The sequence below is a fragment of the Arachis hypogaea genome, chromosome 10, assembly GCF_003086295.3.
Source record: "Arachis hypogaea cultivar Tifrunner chromosome 10, arahy.Tifrunner.gnm2.J5K5, whole genome shotgun sequence".
Classification (NCBI taxonomy): Eukaryota; Viridiplantae; Streptophyta; class Magnoliopsida; order Fabales; family Fabaceae; genus Arachis; species Arachis hypogaea.
This window is the reverse complement of record NC_092045.1, coordinates 115,868,285-115,882,932: the sequence shown is the minus strand read 5'-3', so window position 1 is coordinate 115,882,932 and position 14,648 is coordinate 115,868,285. Positions and strand designations below refer to the sequence as shown.

The following is a 14,648-nucleotide window of genomic DNA, read 5'->3' as shown; positions in this document are numbered from 1 at the left end:
ACAACTTAAAAACTCTCCATGTCATCTTCGGCATAGCCATCAACAACACAGAGTGCACACCTTTCCACTTTTCATTGCTAAGGAAGGTCATATTGATGATTTCTTTGACACCTTTGCTTTCATTCTGAAATATCTTTCTATTCCGTTCCATCCAAATGTTCTATCCAAATTGTTGTAATTAGTATATTACTATATTTATATATTTATAGTTTGCCCTTATTATTCATTAAATTTAATATTATATTAAGACAAAATCAAAACTTAACCCTTAAAGAATTTGAGATTTTATAGAAATCATTTTTTACATATTTAAAGATTTGAATCCGAGATTCTTAGTTAAGAGAAAAAAGTATTTACCACTTTATTTTCAAACTATTGAAATATGCTAAAGTTCTTTTTAAAAAATTATGTCTAAAATTCTAAATCTAAGATAAAATTTTGGATGAAAAATAGTACACTTGAGTTGACCAACTCATTCAATAATTTGACCAACTTCAAGGCACATTTTAAGTGCTAGCTACAACCTAAATGAGATAGCAAGTTTTGTCTTTTTCCAACATTTTGTTTGTTTAAGCCACAACATTCAGCAACTTTCTATTTTATTATTATTATTTTTGACATTGTTATGGCACCTTGTTTCTGAAGATACTAGAAAATGAGAGTAGAAATCAAGAAAAAGAGTAGCTAGCCAATTTGCCTACTTCATTCCATACCATGTCTCTTTCTATCTTGTACGAAAAAAGATACTTATACAAAATTAGTTATGTGACTCCTCTAGATTACAATAAATAAATAAAGAAAATGCTGCTTTAAATTCAATTGGTAAAAACAACCTATGAGGAGGTACTAAATAAATACATGCTGAAAAAGGATCAAAATTGAAAATTGCACCCATCACAACTCACAAGTAGGTTTCACAATTCACACGCATTCATAATAATTTAATTCAATTGGTAGACTTTTGATACCTACTTTTGTTATGCAGTGTGCCTAAGCAGCAAAACCCACACCCATAGTTTTCCTTTTCACTTTCAAATTTCAATATTGACTTAGACTACTACCAAAACCCAAATTTCAATTTCACTTATCTATAGACTATAGAGAATTATATATTATATATATATAAGAGTTGCTTTTGGTTAAGAAAAAAAAATCATATAAATAAAGAGATAAAGAGATAAAAAAGTTGTGCCTTTTTCCCCTTAGACCGAGTCTTCGAGAAGCAAAAAAAATATTATATAAAACTTGTGTTCCAATAATTTATACATATTTTCAAATTTAAACAAATTTTGTTTCTATCTTTATATTTTATCTTTTATCTCTAAAATACAACACAATTTTGGTTTTAAGATTTTATCTTGATTCTCATGTTAACACCTTAACTCTTAATTTTCATTCATAAATTATGTTTAATATTGATAAACACTTAAAAGTAGGGCTGTCAAACACAATAGTCCGACCCATTTCGATTAAATCCGTGGGTTAAAATGAGTTGGCCTGTTTAAGTTTGTTTTATTCGCGGGTTAGAATTTTTCAGTTTGGACTGTTTATGATCAGTTCGATAGGTTAAACGGGTTAGTCCGTTTATAATTTAATTTAATTTTTTGAAAAATATTTTGACACAAAATATCACTTTTAGGTCAAAAATTTTAAAAATAATATTTTTTAGTTGATGGGTCGGATTTTCGGGTTAAATCGAAAGAAATATCGTCTAACAGTACTGCTTTTTTAAAAAAAATATATATATAAAAAAAATAAACAGACTACCCGTTTAACTCGTCATTTTTTTTTGGGTTAATTAAATTCAGCTCGTTTAACCCGAAATTTAAATAAACTTAATTTTAAAGACAAAATTTACTCATTTAAATAAATAAACCTACTGATCTAATAAATTTAGCCCATCTTAACTACCCTACTTCAAAGTTGTATGTAGAAATATTAGCATTAGTATATTATTTGTTTATTACAATTCCAACTGCTGTCCCATGTGGACAACCAATTGCTGCCTTTGTTCCATTCCCTTACGTGTCCAACACATTCTTGAGTCAACCAACATCATTCAATTCATTGTACTCCAAATAATAAATAAAATAACATATTTTAATGGCCTATATTAACTATTAGGCTTCCAAATTCCCAACTAACTTACTATTAGCCGAAATTTTCCGCTCTTAACAAATGTTCATTATTAAATTAATTTTTAAACTTTTATTTTAGTTAAACAAATCATTTCTAATATCAAATTATTCATTTATACAAAGACATTAAACTAAAAACTTAAAAATATTTTGAAAGGTTATATTTTTATTAAATAACAATAAGAATTGATTACTCTAATTTTTTTAACCAAATAAAAAAAGTTAAATAGTAATTTAATAATTAAAATTTAAATTTATTTTCCTTCAATTTTTTAGAATATTGCTTTAAATAATAATAATAATAATAATAATAATAATAATAATAATAATAATAATCTAACTTTGGCATAATCTTCCGTCCTCAGTCTTCATTCACCTAAAATAGGTTTCGGATTCATTTTTAATTTTAGAAAATAATAATAATAATAATAATAATAATAATAATAATAATAATAATGTCATGGGAGGACTATATTTTTATGTTGGTTGTCGAAGATCTAACATAACATTTTTTCTTTATCCGGGTTTGGGACCAACTATGTATCACAAATGTAACATAGGCGGAGTTAATAATAATAATAATAATAATAATAATAATAATAATTTCATGAGAGTTCGACTATATTTTTATGTTAGTTGTTGAAAATCTAACACAACCTTTCTTCTTTATCCGGACTTGCCACCGACTATGTAACACAAGTGTAACATAGGCGGAGTTAATAATAATAATAATAATAATAATAACAACGATATTATTATTATTATTATTATTGACATCTTATCCCTACTCTATTCTAACAAAATAATTATACTCTTCTTCTTATTCTTCTTCTACACACGCCAATATTTTATTTCCAACTCCAAAGAAAGCTCTGTTTATTCTTCATTCTTCAAAATCCTTGTGATCTTTGTTTTCTAAGCATATTTCCATGATGGGCACCTTGCTCCAATTCTACCCTTTTCTCTTCCTATTCCTATTCCTTCCAATCCTAAACACAGTTTTATCACAACCCCAACAACTCTTTTATTCTGGATTCAATCATATTCCAGGAACCAACTTATCCCTGACTGGAATAGCGAAAATTGATGACAAAAATGGAATCTTGAAGCTCACAAACGAAACAAGTAGATTAATTGGGCATGCCTTTTACCCAATCCCATTTCAGTTCAAGAATAACAATGGCAGCAGAACCTTCTCATTCTCTTCATCATTTGCAATTGCCATTGTTCCTGAGTATCCAAAGCTTGGTGGCCATGGCTTGGCTTTCACCATTTCAGCTTCCCTGGATACTCTCAAGCATGCACTTCCAAGCCAGTATCTTGGCCTACTCAACTCAACCAACATTGGAAACTTCTCCAACCACCTTTTCGCCGTCGAATTCGACACTGTCCAGGACTTCGAATTCGGCGACATAAATGATAACCATGTTGGTATAAACATCAACAACTTGGTTTCCAATGTTTCTTGTAATGCAAGTTACTACGCCGAAGGCGAAGGCGAAGGAAAACTTGAAAATCTAAACCTTAAGGGTGGTAAACCAATCATGGTTTGGGTTGATTATGATTCTGTTAAGAGTGTGATAAGTGTTACACTCTCTCCTTCTTCTACAAAACCAAAGAAACCAACTTTGTCATATTCATTGGATCTCTCACCAATCTTTCATGAGAGAATGTATGTTGGATTCTCTGCTTCAACGGGTTTGCTTGCAAGCTCCCATTATGTCTTGGGTTGGAGCTTCAAGATCAATGGAACTGCTCCAACACTTGATCTCGATTCGCTTCCGAAGCTTCCGGGTCCCAAGAAGAAGCAAACTCCCATGGTTGTTGGGGTTTCAGTTGCTACTTCATTCATTGCTCTGTTTTCTCTGTTTCTTGGATTTTACTTGTTCTGGAAAATCAAGAATGCTGATGTTATTGAGCCATGGGAGCTTGAGATTGGGCCTCACAGGTACTCTCTGATTCATAAAGTCTGCTAAGGATTCTTTGTTTTCTGTCTGTTTGTGTTTTGGTATTTTCTGTTTTCAGAATTTTGTTAAAAAGGATATAAAACTATAAATAGAAAACAGAGAATGTTTTAACAACCAAACAGACTCTAAATTTCTTAAAACTATGACTAATTCTTGGAAAAATTGTTGTATTCAATATTTGTGTTTGTATTTGTGCAACATTATAGATACTCATATAAAGAGCTCAAGAAAGCTACAAAGGGTTTCAAGGACAAGGGGCTACTTGGTCAAGGAGGATTCGGCAGAGTTTACAAAGGAACTCTGCCGAATTCCAAGAACCAAGTAGCTGTGAAGAGAGTATCACATGAGTCAAAACAAGGTCTTAGAGAATTTGTGTCAGAAATCGCCAGCATCGGCCGGCTTCGCCACCGGAACTTGGTCCAATTGCTCGGCTGGTGCCGCCGCCGTGGCGACCTCCTACTTGTGTATGATTTCATGGAAAATGGTAGCCTAGACAAGTACTTATTCGACGAGCCGAAAACCATCCTAAGATGGCAAGAAAGGTTCAAGATCATAAAGGATGTTGCTTCAGCACTTTTATATCTCCATGAAGGATATGAACAAGTGGTGATTCATAGAGATGTTAAAGCTAGTAATGTTCTTTTAGATAGTGAAATGAATGGAAGGCTTGGAGATTTTGGTTTAGCAAGATTGTATGAACATGGTGGTCATCCTAGCACAACAAGGGTGGTTGGAACATTAGGTTATTTGGCACCTGAGTTGCCAAGAACAGGAAAAGCCACTCCTAGCACTGATGTTTATGCATTTGGTGCATTAATGCTTGAAGTGGCATGTGGGGTTAGGCCTGTTGATCCAAGAAAGGCACAACATGAGGATTTGGTTTTGGTGGATTGGGTTTGGAAGATGTACAAAGAAGGGAAGCTACTTGATGTTGTGGACCCAAATTTGAATGGTGATTTTGATGAGAGGGAGATTGTTATGGTTCTCAAATTAGGCCTAATGTGTTCAAATGGTGCACCAAATTCTAGGCCTAGCATGAGGCAAGTGACTAGGTATTTGGATGGAGAAAATTTGTTGCCTGATTCATTGATGAAGCCTCATCATAATAACCAAGAGGGTTTTGATGAGTTCTTGAATCCATTTGGGTCTTCTTTTAATAGTTCAGATAATATTGGCATGTATGCTAGTTTTCCTTCATTCACTAATTCCCCTGTTTTTACTCCTATTGGTAGGAGAGAAACAAGTTGAGTTTCTTTCTCCATTGTATTTTGTAGTAATGGATATAGTTCTTAATAGTTTTTTGGTCTTGTGTCTTATAATTGTAGAGAGAAAGTTATGATCATGAATCATGATGATGAGGGAGTTAAATCCCAAACCATGAAAGTTTCTATTTTGGTTCTGTTCCTCAACATTGGCACCATGATTCTAAAAATCAGACTGGACCGGACGGTCAAACCGATTCAATCGGAAACCAATGATAAAAATAGTCCAATTCACTATTTATAACCGTTAAAAAAATCGTTTAAAAACTGTAGAACCAACTGAAAATTGATCGATTAAACCGAACCGATAAACTAATAATTAGAAAAGTTTAATGATCGGTCCGACCAATCCAATTGTTTATGCCTTTCATGAATTTTTCTTCAGCTCATGACATAGCCTAATTTGTTGCTTTTTATTAGATGAACAATTTTGTATATTTTTGTAAGATTCTTATTATGATAATCTTAAAATTGATGGTAAGAATTTATATTTAATATAATCACCGAAAATTTTAATTAGACTGATGTATTTTTATTGATGATGTAATTCATGATTAAGGATCACATTCAAATCAAAATTTTGTTGACTTTCTATAGTGAAACTTAAATGTCTTACAATATCAAAACTATAGCATATTTCATATTTTTCTTTTCTTTTTTAGGACGTCACTTAGTGGATTGTACAGTTATACACAGATAGGGATAAAATTCTTGTTATTTCCTTTAGCAGCATCATCATTAGTATTCGACAGATACCTTAATCCAATTTATAGACTATCTTTTTTGTGTGGTTGACAATCATGTTTTGATATTATTGTTAAGTATTTAAAAAAAAAAGAAAAATCAAACATTAAAATATAGAATAAAGTGATAATTAGGTGTCTGAAGATTTTAACTTAGAACTAATTAGTCTCTAGAAAAAAAGTATTAATTTGGTCTTTCACAAATGGCAGACGCATAACGCGTTATATTTTTCTAGCAATTTATCACGTAAAATTTAACGATGATGTTTATATATATGGTTAACTACTGTAACATGTCTATTTATAAAAATTTATAATATAAATAATAATTTTTGGAATGAAACTTCACCTGTTTTAGTAGGATTCGTGATAAATAAAAAGCAGTTAATAAAGATTATATGAAAACTCCAAAAATAATAAATACTTTATTGTCCAAAATTATATCGTTTTCATGTTCATTTGACAGAAATAAGACATGCTGTAAATAACAAAATACATGACCAAATTCGTTTCATTTTGCATTATCCATTGACGGAAGGACATACATGTCCACTCTTTATTATCATAAAGAACTTAATTGATACTTTAAAAAAATTAATTAATCTTGGGTTGAAATTTTCAAAAATCTAATTGATACTTTATTCTAAAATATAATTTCAAAGATAGAAAAATCACTCATTTTAAATACAATATGATGTATATCATATTATTCAATATAAAACTTTAGCCACCCCATAATATCAAGTACATGAGAGTGCAATATTGACAAAGCAAATTCAAGAAATTTCTAAATGTTTAAATATGTATAAATCTTTAAAATATATTTACGTGTATCGTATATGGTATATCATGTATTTCTGCCATTTAAATTTTGGTGTGGCCATCTCAATATGTATATCATTGGTATTGTAGATTATAAACTCATCAAACTATGAATTTCTTTGGTCAATTAACTCTCTTGTCGTCAATATGATTATAGAGTATAGAGTGTAGACTCATCTATCTTTAAGTCATACTTCGAAGACTTATTTCAGTTTTTTTTTTTTTTTTTTAAGGAAATGTGAATTATAATATGAATAAAGCATGTAATATTTAAGTTATTCTTCCACTTTTCTAGCAAAGAAGACTAAGTAAAATAAATAAAAAAGAGAATGATAGAGTTTTGGGTTTGACCAATAGAATATTAGAATTTGCCACACTTACTATTTCTTGATGGTGCCAGTCATGGAGATTGGAGACCACCATATTTGGATTTTATTAATCATTCTTTTTTTTTTTTTGGTCTCGGATTTTATTAATCATTCCAAATGGTAAGCCGTGAGAAAAGGGATATATATAGCCCACCCCCCATTAATTTGATTGGTTCAAAATTGGTCATTGCATGCTTCTATTATTAATAAAAACTTTCTATAAATATTTTCTTTTTTATGAAAAGGAATTCTTTTGTAAATACTAAAAATTAATTATCACGTATTTATTTGTATTTATATATATTACTTTACTTATTTTTAATAAAATAATCAAATTAATTATGACAAAACAAGGAAACTCTTTTATAGATACTAAATTTTTATTTTTATATAGTAATTAATTAATGAATTTTTTTGCACACATTTAATATGATTTTTTAAGAAAATGATTAAGAAAGCAAGAAATAAAAAATCTAAAGAATTTAGGGTGTGTTTTATTTGTAAAAATATTTTTTATTTTAGAATTTTGTGAATAAGTTCGGGAAAACAAAAAATAGAATTTAATTATCCAGTGTTCACTATTTGAATCACAAAATTTTAAAAATAAAAAATAAGCCCTTGTGTTTTCAATAAATTTTAAAAAAATAAAAAACTTATTTTTCAACAAAATTTTCATTTTTCTTTTCTATCTTGGTTAGTTAGACCATTGTTTAAATTGTATAATGAAGAGAAATGTTTTGTTTGTATATTTTTTTTTCCTCTCATTTCTTGGTTGGTTATATGTTCTTATATTTCTCTCTTATTTTTTTGGTTGAACATATTTTCTTATCTTTTATCAGATATTGTATCGATTCTCATCTTACTTCTAGAATATAAAACCTACCTACATTATGTTTGGGTTGTGTCGACATATATTATTGTGTCTAACATCTAAATCTTCTCCATGACTAAAAATCTATCCATGCTGTTACAAAATTTCTAATCTCTCCCTCTCACCAAAACCTATAAACTAAAAACTAGAGCGTATTTAATTGCATTTTTTTTTTTCAGAATTTTATGGAAAAAATAATATGAAAACAAAAAATAGAATTTATTATTTTTATTATTTGTTCGTTTTTTTCACAATCTTAAAAATAAAAAATATTAAAATCAAAATAGAAAATAAAAACGAAAACCGCCACGAAGGTAAAGTCAACTTGTATATGAACTTGCCACTAATGCGGCTGCTACTTAGATAATGATCTTTCAAACATGATCAACTGTCCCACTCCCATCTGAAGAGAATAAATCACTTATCAACCTCAAAATAAAACAGGAACCATTATTGTGTATAAGATAGTGATAGCCTTTGAACCTTTACTTTAAAAACAACATGGTTGATGACTTCCTTGGAAAGATAATTAATAGGGAGATTCAGTGATGTTAGGTGAGATATTGGGGTTGAAAATTCAGCATTTCAGCTTGACCTAAATTCAGTTTTAAATGAATCAATCTTTTGAGGACAATCATGGCAACTGACAATTAGAGCTTAAAACATGACCATGAAATAAATAAATAAATATACTTAATCCAGATTTAGTTGTCAAGAAACATGATTATTTATAAGCAATTGTTATATGTATGTTCCAATCACCAAACCATTCAATTAGAAGGAAATCGCCTGTAATTAAAATTGAAATTGTTTATATAACAAAATTGTAGTCTCCCGATCCTCACCTACAGGTTTCGGGTTCGAGTCTTGTTCCTAATTTCGGAAAAAAAAATTTGCAGCACAAAAATACTTGCATCATACAACACTATAGGAAGGATTATCACAATATCACATTCTGTAAGTTGTTATAAATCTCTCTCAATTGAGCAAAATCCAGATAAGCTAATAGTATAATCAATCATAATAATGTTTGAATAATACATGATTATATTAAACAAGTTGACCAATCAATACAGAACTATCTATAAGCCACTGTTCCCAGTCCTCTTCTGAGTCTTCAATGCAATCAGTAAACTGTATTGTTAAAGCTACTGCAAAATATTATGATCGTTTCTTTGCTTACATCTTCAATGCAGCTCTTGCCATGGCCAAGGCACCATCAAAACTTCGGTTTCCACCGATAAATCCACTCATGTGGACAAATACACAGCCAGGAAGGCCACATTCCTTGGACAGTTCATCATCCCTAAGACCCCGCCATTGCGATGGTAGAGGCTTACGGCTCTCAAACCTATCCGGAGATACTGCAACAGCCTGCACTCGCCACTGTTGGCTTCTTTCATCCTGTTAAATGAAAAATCAGAATTACGGTAACCTAATAACCTTAGTGACGAAGTTTAAAACCTAAGCCCTCCAACTGAAATACTTTGAACCTAACCAGCTCAAAACCAAGCCCTTGTTGCCATTTAACATTATTGCACATTAGTCATTTTAAATTCATGACTGCCTCCTTTTATAAGCTGCAAGTCTTGGTGTTCTTTTCGAACCAACTATGTTTTCGTTCTTCAAGTTTCCTCCTTAACATGCAATGTAGAATTAGATCATACTTCCAGCATACATTGACACTTTCAGACAGACCGTAACATCAAGGTCAGAGATTGGACTTATAGATATACTGAACAGCTAATTTTTGAATGATTTTGAACTTCTCAATTGCAGAAATTCTGCTCCTAAAACAAAATATTTATTACACGGAAGTGATTTTGAGCTACTTGGACCAATGTAAAGACCACATTAGTCATTTTGAATTTTTCTCATCAGTCTATCGTTTTTAGGAGGCTTCTTGAAGACTAGAGGCCTAAAATGAAACTGGTAAAAAGAAAATGAAAATTCAAGTATGTACCTGATATAGAACATATTTAATGGGAGGGTCAATTTTCATCTCCCCCTCAAGCTCAAATAAGTGAAGCTTCCACTGCAGAAAACAATTGAAGTTAAACATCTACAAACAACGAAGGCATATATATGTGCAACCTAGCACCCAAGAATGATAGAGTCAGAAATTTAGTGTAGGGAACAAATTTTTTCAAATGCCTCCTATATTTTGTGGGCAGGCCAGCGATGACCATTTTAGGCTATAAAGAAGCTCACATAATATTAATTAATAGCCAAGTGAGAATAGAATGAGACTGATGCAGCTTTTATACAACAGCTAAGACTGCACTTCATCCAGTAACTTGTTTTGCCAGGACTATTGCCGGTGGAACAAGTCACATAGTGTTTCACTAAACTTATAAAATTCCTCTAGGAAGTTAAAATCAAATGAATAATGACACTATAGACCTATGTTCACGATAAACCCTACACACAGCATGCTATTATCAACTGGAAACTCTTATAATTATAAATATGTAAATGCTATAAAAAGCAATAGATGATCTCATGCCATGTGTACAATTTATTATGAACCCTGGTCTATTGCATCATTACTCAGAACAAAACAACCAGTACCAGTCACAAAAACTAATCACAGATTGCTGAACTTATTTGATAAACAGATTATGAAATCCAGTATCCACCAATTGAATCTATTTTGTATGTTTGAGAGAATATTTGCCTGATATAAGCAATGTTTGACATATTGTATCAAAAGAAATTTCCAAGATTGACAATCGTGCAAGTTTAAGCTTCAAGTTATAATTTTCACAATTAACTTATTCATTAAATGGATAAGAAACCTCCTTTTGACCTATTGAATTTACTTAATGTTACTATGTTAGCAAAAAACTTTGTATGACAAATATAGAATTATCATCATCAACATAAATGTTCAACATACAAAACATGATTTATCCAGAAAAGAGAGAATAATATAATTAGAATCAATCATATTTGAATATTCTACAAATGATCAGAAGAAGGAGACATAATTTCCAACTCACCGGACAGAATTTCTCCAAAACCAAAATTTCTCCACTAGGATCAACACTATATCTAGCTTCAAGCGTCTCATTTACAATTGACCTTGCTGGTAACCATGAATTAATATGAAATCGAACACTCTGCAAAATAAAGAGGGGTGACAAGAACTTGTTAAAACATCAAAGCTTTTTTCTTAATTTGAGAGAGAGAGAGAGAGAGAGACTTGGCCTGAAAATAAGAAATAAGTATGAAAAATATATAAGGCACCTCTAATACAAATTTTCACACGGACATGAAGTAGATAAATATATTAAAATTGTTGTTGCCTTGTTCCATGGATTACATTTAATGTAATAATTTTTGTTTACCATCTTCAATGCGTTTAGGTGTGCCATTAAAGCTTAGATCAATTGTTGTTGACTATTTTTAACTTGTTTTGGGAGAAGGTAGGAAGCCAAAGCTGTGACATTACGCCATATGTACCACTATTTGGTGTATCAGGTTGGAGCGGAATTCTCATACCTTTAATGATATATTTTCAAACAAGCAAGTTTTGTATGATGAGAGTATTCGGCACTCTGGTGTAAAACTAATGATCTTTTAGGAGAAATTTCTGTCTAACAAGTTGAGAGATTAGGAAGCTATGTCTCATTGATGCTTTTTTCCCTTTTGTTCATTCATGCTCTTGCAAAGAGGATTTCTTGCCCTCCAACGTTCTCTCTATCATTCTTCTCTTCATATTAGAAATATTCTTCTTTTTTATCAAAAATTAAAAATAAATAAAATTATCCTAAGTGGATGAATCATCGAACATACATATGTCAATATCTTTTGTGCTTGATAAAAAAACATCATTATACAGACCATGAGCAGGAAAGAACAAAATTAAAAAAAAAAAAAAACTCTTATTCATTTTGGTGATGACAAAGGAAGGGAATGAGGAGAGGAGACTTACATCCATAAATTCGCTACCAGTAAGAACCATGGCACGTTGAAAGGCTTCATTTTCTTTTTCAGATGACTGATCAGGATCTGTCCAATCTAAATTTAACCTTCCCACTCTTGAGGACAGATGTGTATTATTCACATATTTTGGGGGCTGGTCAGTATCATATTGATTTATTCCATTGTCTATAGCATCAATTGCCTGATATAATTAGATAAAAACATTGTTATGAAAAGATTTACAAATTAAGCCCAGGAATAAGTGGTTCTCAGATTAGCACCCAACAACATAAGCCAAACCAGTTGTTATAGTCAAGAAACGAAAACTCTCAGAAAAAGCCCTAGAAGTCCACAAACATTATCTGATGGTGTTGAAGAAGAGAACAAAAAGTTTACACTTCAAAAGAAGTTGCACTGATATTCTAGATGTCACGATGAATAGCAAGGTAGAAAGCATTCTTACATTAGTATTTTATGAAAGCACAGCAAAAAATAGAACGCCCATTGTAAAACAATGCCAATCTAGATAGAGTCCGTTTTCAAATGTAAAACTTAGTTTTCCTATTTTGTTGATACAATTTCTCTATATTATGTCATTCCTCCAGTTAAAAACCACTCACTATCCTAGTGCACAAAGAAATGAAGCATATTTTCCCTCTCAGTATTCACTATCTGCATGAATCTCCCCTAAGTCTCCTCAGCTCAAATTTCACCCAATAAGAACATCACGATTATTGACCCCAAAAAGAATGCATGGAAGAGAAGACATTCCAATGATGAATACAACAAACAGAAAGTTGGATAAGGCAAGAAAGAATAAGTATAAAATGTATTACCTCCATGAAGCTTTTGTAAACAGCCAGATATATGCGATGCACATCTGGGTGCTCTTCATCTACCCTAAGTTCCTTAGCTATAATCTCCTTTCCATAGTGCTATACAGAGAGAAACAAAGAAGCATAATATAATTATTAAGGAAGATTCATCTTTGAAATAAAACTTCTCATGAAAATGATCAGTGACTGTACCAAAACAGGGGAATTAGCCACCAGCTACAAAAAGTGAGAAAACCAAAAACAAAATAAAATTTCAAGATAAGAAAAGCACCTTGTAAACAAGACCTGCGCTACTCAACTTGGTTGAGAAGCCATGGCCAAAAACCTCCTCAAAACCTTTCTGGTGATGATCGTAGCGATCTCGGCTGGGGTCATACACTCCCCCAACATCAAGAACGGCATCAAGACCCTCCAAGACCTACAAACCAGGACTCAATATTCAAACAAAAACATCAACAAGTAATGAGAAGGACACGATTACTCCCACTCCATTTAGTTTCTATACATACAATGCAACAACCAAAATTTCTTCCCTAAAACTTAGCAACATAGACACTCCGTAGTCCTTACTGCCTCACTCAAACAACTTCTCATTGCTCATAATTGATAAAAGTTCCACAGAAAACCCCATCAAAGTTCCCCCTTTCAAAATTACATTTCAACATTAAACAATCACACTGCTAAGGCATATATACATAAATCTATTTTATCCCATTCGCTAACTGACTACATTTTCAGAAAATTGCGTGTTTCCGAGTTCCAATTTGGAAGGGTACATGGGAAGGGATTTTGAAGAGTAAAATGAACTTATTGCTACTCTTCAAATCCCTTCCCTTCCACCTCTCCAAATCAAAACTCACAAACACACCTTAAACAAATAGCTCAGAATCATCCATAAATCACTAATCACAAAACTTAGATAAATAAACCAAATTTTCTCATCAACCAAGCAAATCAAAGACACTCTTTCTAGTCAAAATGAAAAAAAAAATAAATCAACACGTTCTCATCAACCAAACAACAGCTCACATTTTTTCAGAAACGAACAAATTAAAAATCAGAAAAAAAAATTACCTGAGGATCACGAGAGCGAACAACTTGAGCGTTGTAGAATTTGTTGGTGAGTCGAATCATGAAGCAGCCAAGCGCCTCGTCGCAATGGAAGCTGCCGTTGTGTGTGCCGACGCGAACGCACACGCGCTTGAACGGCGCGTAAGCGTCGGAATGCTCGGAAAGAATAGAACTGGTTGAACTTGTTGCTGCCATTCGAAAGAAGTGAGAGTGAGAGTGAGAGCGGAAGCTGAACAAGTTTCTGAGAAATGGCGTTGTTGCCACCAACATGCTATGTTTTACACAAAAGAGAATGAAACCTTCATTTCATTACTACCACTATTTCAACCTAACTAAAACCCTTGCCCTAGCTTTCATAATAGCAGTAACTAGTAACTTTCAATTGTTAGGGTTTAACCAACAGTTCTCAGTATTTCGAGAAGAATGGATAAAATTACACATAAATTTTCATTGAGTGAATAAATATATTTTTTTATTTTTTAATGACTTATTAGTATACATTAATATTAAATTATTGAATTTATTAAATTTGAATTAAAAAATTTATAAATGATTTAGATTTTTTTTTCTTTTCTAAAAAGTGGATATGGATCAAGAAAAATAATTTATAAATAATTGCTAGGACTATGTTTGAAGTAAATTT

General features: G+C 31.5%; 2 protein-coding genes across 2 annotated transcripts; one reads left to right on the top strand and one right to left on the bottom strand.

Moving 5' to 3' along the window:
- The first annotated feature begins 2,929 nt into the window (after positions 1 to 2,929).
- Positions 2,930 to 5,400, top strand: LOC112717043 (L-type lectin-domain containing receptor kinase S.4). The gene is made up of 2 exons (XM_025769138.3): positions 2,930 to 4,086; positions 4,312 to 5,400. The coding sequence occupies exons 1-2, from the start codon at positions 3,068 to 3,070 to the stop codon at positions 5,351 to 5,353; spliced, it is 2,061 nt and encodes a 686-aa protein (XP_025624923.1). The 5' UTR covers positions 2,930 to 3,067; the 3' UTR covers positions 5,354 to 5,400.
- A 3,708-nt stretch (positions 5,401 to 9,108) lies between these two features.
- On the bottom strand, positions 9,109 to 14,416 carry LOC112717042 (uncharacterized). Its single transcript, XM_025769137.3, has 7 exons — positions 14,009 to 14,416; positions 13,206 to 13,352; positions 12,935 to 13,033; positions 12,109 to 12,300; positions 11,174 to 11,293; positions 10,135 to 10,206; positions 9,109 to 9,575 (listed from the first exon to the last, which is right to left on the bottom strand). The coding sequence occupies exons 1-7, from the start codon at positions 14,273 to 14,275 to the stop codon at positions 9,351 to 9,353; spliced, it is 1,122 nt and encodes a 373-aa protein (XP_025624922.1). The 5' UTR covers positions 14,276 to 14,416; the 3' UTR covers positions 9,109 to 9,350.
- Between the last annotated feature and the right edge of the window lie 232 nt (positions 14,417 to 14,648).

What these genes read in the sequence shown, in the direction of transcription:
- LOC112717042 (XM_025769137.3), bottom strand. Translation starts at nt 14,275, where the DNA reads ATGTTGGTGGCAACAACGCCATTTCTCAGAAACTTGTTCAGCTTCCGC. An exon ending in TTTACAAAAGCTTCATGGAG is followed by an intron (nt 12,301 to 12,934) that starts GTAATACATTTT and finishes TAATTATATCAG; the next exon opens with GCAATTGATGCTATAGACAA. An exon ending in TTTTGGAGAAATTCTGTCCG is followed by an intron (nt 10,207 to 11,173) that starts GTGAGTTGGAAA and finishes TGTTTTCTGCAG; the next exon opens with TGGAAGCTTCACTTATTTGA.
- LOC112717043 (XM_025769138.3), top strand. Translation starts at nt 3,068, where the DNA reads ATGATGGGCACCTTGCTCCAATTCTACCCTTTTCTCTTCCTATTCCTA. An exon ending in CTTGAGATTGGGCCTCACAG is followed by an intron (nt 4,087 to 4,311) that starts GTACTCTCTGAT and finishes GCAACATTATAG; the next exon opens with ATACTCATATAAAGAGCTCA.